A 5,799-nucleotide genomic window follows, 5' to 3' on the forward strand; every position below is an offset into this window, starting at 1 on the left:
CGGCCTAACCACCATACTGTCGAGCCTCCTTACTGCAAGGAGAGAATAATGGGAGGCAGTGGGTGGCCACTGGGCCCGGGTCCTGGGGCACAGGGACGGTGCATTTTGGATTTTCAAATGAATGAAATTGTTTGCTGTGTCATGTGTTGTTTATGCACAGGCAACTCTGAGATGAGTTCCAATATTACCCGCATCTGAGGCTCAGAGAGGCAGAGTCGCTGTCCCTGGGGCTCACAGCCACTGGGGGTGGGGTGAGGGTGGAGGGGGGATCCAGTTCCTAGCCTGGTCTGGACAGTCCCTCAGCCTGTGTTCTGAGCCCTGAACCCATTATGGAAAACATCACCCCAGCACCCTGTAAATACATCCTTAGCAAACCATGTGACCCCCGTTCTGGGTCAGTAAAGATGGTCCCGCAGACTTGGGACACTGGCCATTCCCGCCTCCTGGCTGCTGACCCCACTCCTCCCCTCTCCGGGACCTGGAGGGCTCTAGGACCCAGTAGGCTGGGGAGTGTGTGGGGTCCTTGCAGGCAGGTTCCTCTCTCCCTCACCCCCCATCCTTTCCTCTCTGCTCTCTCCCTTTCTCTCCCCTCCCTCCCTGCTCCCCCCTCATCCTTCCTCTTCTCTCTTCTTCCCTCTGCTCCCCACTGCCTCTGCTTCCCTCCCCTCCTCTCCTTTCCCATCCTTTCCCTGCTCAGCCCCCTACCCCGCTCCTCCCACTGCCGTGGTCACATGGTGGCACCGCCGGATTTAAGCTTAATCTGCCTGGTGCTCAGCACAGCAGCCTGGCTTGGGGCTCACAGGCTGAGCTAGGTTTTAGGCCCTGGAGAAGGGGGCCAGAGGGGTGCCCACAGCCTTCCCCCCCATGAGCTTGAGGCTGTTGGGATCACTGGAAGCCCAGCTGGCACTGGAGACGGTTATCCAGGTGGGTCCCCAGGGGCTGTGCCCACCCTGTCCAGGGAGGGGAATGTGGGCCTAGAAGGAGTGGTGAGAAGCGGGCGCATCTTGGAGGGGTACACAGGGCCCCAGCTTGCAGCTCTCAGCAAGAGTAGGGGTGGAGAGGTGCACTGGGTGCAACTGCTGTGGTTCTCTTATCCCAGTGCTCTGCTGTGGAGAAAGGGGGGTCTCTACTCCGTTTTAGGATTCGGGTGATCTCTGGCACAGCAGGATCCTCACCTCTCCAGGGTCAGGGCTGAATTGGAGCCCCCAACTTTCTGTGCTATCCCTGTTGGGTTTGTGAGTTGGCAGCGGGGTTTGTTCTCTAGCCCTTGGGAAGGGGCATCCTTTCCAGGGCGGGGACACACAAGAGTCTCCTTCCTCCTGGGGGGCTTTTTGTGATTGTAACACCCAGGCTTTGCTCCATCTTGGGGGTTTCCTGAGAATCTCCTGGGCACCCATATCTTGGGCAGCAGGACTTTGCTCTTCTCTCCCAGAGGCCAGGGAGCCCAGGGTCCCAGTTCCCTAAAGACCCCTCTCTTTCCCCACAGGCACTGGAGAGTGGTGTCCTGGAGCCAAGCCAGGAGAGGGGCCTGAGTGTGCAGGACCCTGACCAGGACTCTCAGCCTGCCAGCCTGCCCGCCTGCATCAGGGAGATTGTCACCCGCAACCTCTCCCAGCCTGAGAGCCCAGGTACCGCTCCCCAGCCTCTCTCCCTCCACTGATGCTGCCCACATTTCCCCTTTTCCTACATTCCCCTTGTCAGCAGTCATAATGACGATAATGATTATAGCTTCCATTCCTTCTATACTCACTGTGAGGCAGGCACGACCCAGGGATTAAGGGACCCATTTTACAGATGAGGTAATGGAGGCTCAGAAATGTAATTTGCCCAGACTTGTTCCCCATGTGATATGGCTTGAAAAGAAGGGCTGAGCATCCCCTCCCTGCTTGTCTGCAGCTTGCTGCAAAGACTTGAACCCCAAATACCATATTCCCTCCCAGGGAAGGTGTGAACTGGCTGAACCCGAGATTACAGGGGGAGGGCAGCTCAGCTTAGCTCAGGGTTTTGCAGAAGTCTGAGGAGTGGGCTGTTCATTCCCCACCTGTGCAGGAAGGCTCGCGGTCCTGCTCCTCCTGGCATGCACAATCTCATTATGTGGTTGAGGGGCTTAGTTGCAGCTGCTGTGTTGGCAGCTCTACTTGATGGTATTTCATGTGTTCCTGTCCAACTTCCTGGTTAAGGATGGGCCCTCTCCTTGGGAGGACCAGGGATGTTGGGGCCCTTGGTCTAAACAGGGAAAGACTTAGAGAGCCTTCATACAGGGCTGGAAGAGCCTAGCAGGCTGTGGCTGCCTGAGGGCCGTGGTATGCATCCAGTTCTCCCAGGATAGAAGTGGAGCCCACAGGAGGTGGAAAACTCTGCTTCTCTCTCTGGCCTTTCTTTTCTTCCTCTCTTTCTCCTCCTTAACAACCAGACCTACACTATCTTGAATGCTGTCTTAGAAGTTGCGTGAAGCCCTTCCATTGAGTGAGGCTTTTCAGCTTTCCTGGCAAGGTCCAGATACTGTTCCACCCATTTTACAGATGAGCAAAACTGAGGTCCACAGAAGAATAGTAATTGGAGAAGGCCTGCTGGGGCCACACTTTTGTTGTGTCCACTCTAAGTCCAACTCCAGGCCATCTCTTTGCCCACCCTTCTGTTCCAGCTCCATGCACAGGCTTGGTGCTGCAGCCACTCCCACCTGGCCTCCCCAGGGGCCTGGTTGATCTTCTTGCCCTGAGTGGTGCACCAGTAGGAGATCTACTGGCCAAGGTAGAAGCTAACCAGGTGCCCACTGTCCTTTGCCAGCCCTGCTGCCGGCCACAGAGATGGCATCGCTGCTGTCGCTGCAGGAGGAAAACCAACTGCTGCAGCAGGAGTTGTCCCGCGTGGAGGACCTGCTGTCCCAGAGCCGTGCTCAGCGTGATGAGCTCGCCATTAAGTACAATGCGGTCAGCGAGAGGGTGGGTGGCTGCCCGGGGGCTGGGGGCTGGGCCAGGGCTCCCCCACTGCTCAGGGAGACATCCAGACGAGGCCCACACACAGGGTGAAAGGTGGGCCCTGGAGTCAGGCTGGCTTGGGTTCAGATTGTGGCTCTGCCAACTTGAATGACCTCAAGCAGATTACTTTCTGAGCCCATTTTCTGTAGGGGATGGTAACATGGAGTCGTTATGAGGAATCAGTGAGATAACGGAATGAAGTGCTGGGTACCAGGGCCATCTTATTCCTGTCTGTCCCAGGCCTGCTTGGAGTGTGGGGCACAGAGAACAAGTCCTTTAGAGGCCCTTCCTGCCCTGTGAATCTCTGGGACTCTCTCTGTGTTCCGATTTTCATGAGCCTTGGGGTCAAGGCAGTGGCTGGATGCTGGGGCAGGCTGGCGGAGGCACCTGCAGTGTCCTGCGGGTTGTCTGGGGCAGCCACAAGACCTGCCACTGCTCCTCATCGGGCAGGGGAGGCAGGAGAAGCCAGGCCTGTCTTCATGTCCAGACAGGATTCATATCACCTGGGGACCTGTGCTTCAGGCTTGGGGGTCCCTGAGCCTGGAGCGGGAGGTTGGTGTGGCCCGGGGCCAGGGGTGCAGGATGCTGTAGGTGCAGTTTGCTTTGGGCCTCCAGGCTCATGGAGGTGACCCTGGGGAATTGATGGTGGCTGGAGGTCGGTGAGAGAGTTGCTTGAAGGACAGAGTTTATGTGTGCAGGTGGGAGGCATGTGGTGGCGATAATAGTGGTGATAGTAGCTACCATTAATTGAGTGCCTACTGTGTGCCAGGTGTGGGCTGGGTGCTTCGCATTTATTTATTCGTTTATTTTTTGGTGTGTGTGTACACATTTAGTTTTATTGTAACAAAGTAACTTGTACACTTTTAACTTTTAAAACTGAACATCATCTTTCCTTTCCAGTGAAACAAGAAGAAAATTTAAAAATAAACAGGAACAAAATTACATAGAGAATGTCAGTTCCAAATAAGATCCTGCAGGTTCTGCTGACTCTCCCATGGAGTGACAAGGCTCAAGTCACCATTAGGAGAGAGTTTTATTTCAAAAGTGCCATCTTAAACTGCAAGGATATCCATTAAACATCTTAATTAAACATGCCAAAGGAGAAGCCACGTGGTCAAAATGCCCACTTAACCCACCCAGATATCCAAACCCACCCTTTGTTGACCTTCTATAAACCCCATTTTTAAAAAGATTTTTCCTTTCTTTTTTTGTACAACAGAAAGTAGACAGATACCTGTTGGTAAATGCTAACTGTCCATGTTCACATAGAGACACAATGTAATCTCCGAGCCCGGTATACAAGAGAAAAGAGGAAAAAGCTAGAATTCTGTGCACTACGACACAGGGGCTAGCACTCCCCACCCAGCTGCCAGCAGAGTGACGGGAGCAGGTTTTTCTTTTTTCCCGTAGAGCCCAGTGGTGTCGACTTCATATGGTTTTTGTTGAGACAGGAAGGGATAAAAATGAATTTGGAATAGAAAGGGGTAGAGATTATTTTCCCATTGTATTCTGCTCAAGGCATTTCCCTCAACAAGTTGAGAACCATGGTGCAGAGAAAAGAGACCTCAAGAACAGGGTGGCCAGGTGCCTCACACTTAATGTACTGCGGTCAGGACCTTTATGATGCCTACGTAACAGAGGAGAAAACAGGCTCAGAGACGGAAAGCACCGTGCTGTGTGCTGGGAGCCACACAACCAGTTAGAGCTAGAACCCAGGTCTCCCAACTCCAGCTCAGGGCTCGGTGTTGCTGTTTTATTTCCTATGTACGGGAAGACACTGGGCTAGGGACTTAAAAAGGCAGCTGGCCCCTGAAAAGCTGGAAGGGACCCAGAGGGGCAGGGGCTGGCCCAGGGTCCCCTGTGTGGTAATGCCAGGGTTAGCCTGGGACCCTTGAGCTAGACCTGTCCATGCTAAAGCCTGCACATCCGTGTTGGAAAGGGGGTCTGTATATTTGTGTACGGTTGTGGGGTGTGCTAATGTCCTGGTACCTGCCTGCCTGGACAAGCCCTCGGCTTGTTGGGACTTGCAGAGGAGCAGTGTAGGGGGCCCGTGGTGGCCCCTAGCATTTGGGACAGGGCAGAGCTAGTTTTCCCAGGGTCTGCGGGGGTGTGAAGGGCGGGCTGGCTCAAGTCCTGCATTGTTGGTGGTACAGGGGCCCTGAGCCAGCCCTCTCCTGGTTTAGGCCTCTCTTCTTTTGGTCCGTGGTACAGTGCCAGGTCCCCCAGGGGCTGCCTCTTGAATGCCAACTTCTGACTGACAGTGAAGCCAGCACTGCCCCCCTTGCTGGCAGGAGAAGGGATGAAGAGATGAGAGGTGGCGGGTCACTTCTCTGCTGGGACACAGATGCTGGGGCTGGGGCTGCAGCACAGGGGGCCTCCCTCATGTGGTTGGGGAGGCCACTGAATAGCATACAGAGGTGTTTGAATTGTTCTCTGTCCAAGATGGTTTGAGCGACGCCCCATTTGGAGGAAGGGATTAGATGAGAATGACCACGAAGGTCTTTCCTATGGGCTGGGTCCACAGAGAACCTCAGAGCCTAGAGATCACCTTATTAAAGATGGGGAAGAAGGGCCGGCCTGTAGCTCACTTGGGAGAGCGTGGTGCTGACAACACCAAGTCAAGGGTTGGGCCGGCCCGTGGCTCACTCGGGAGAGTGCGGTGCTGATAGCACCAAGGCCCCGGGTTCGGATCCCATATAGGGATGGCCAGTTCGCTCACTGGCTGAGCGTGGTGCTGACAACACCAAGTCAAGGGTTAAGATCCCCTTACCGGTCATCTTTTAAAAAAAAAAAAAAAAGACAAGGGTTAAGATCCCCTTAC

The 5,799-nt window shown here is 54.6% G+C and overlaps 1 protein-coding gene across 1 annotated transcript in view; it reads left to right on the top strand.

Moving 5' to 3' along the window:
• The first annotated feature begins 864 nt into the window (after positions 1-864).
• CROCC (ciliary rootlet coiled-coil, rootletin) overlaps positions 865-5,799 on the top strand; it is a 42,742-nt gene continuing 37,807 nt past the window's right edge. The window contains exons 1-3 of the mRNA XM_008582901.1: positions 865-924; positions 1,487-1,628; positions 2,788-2,942. Of these exons, the coding sequence (XP_008581123.1) occupies positions 865-924; positions 1,487-1,628; positions 2,788-2,942 (357 nt within the window). The remainder of the gene's footprint in view (positions 925-1,486; positions 1,629-2,787; positions 2,943-5,799) is intronic.

This window comes from Galeopterus variegatus, unplaced genomic scaffold (genome assembly GCF_000696425.1).
Source record: "Galeopterus variegatus unplaced genomic scaffold, G_variegatus-3.0.2 Scaffold2757, whole genome shotgun sequence".
In the NCBI taxonomy this organism is placed as follows: domain Eukaryota; kingdom Metazoa; phylum Chordata; class Mammalia; order Dermoptera; family Cynocephalidae; genus Galeopterus; species Galeopterus variegatus.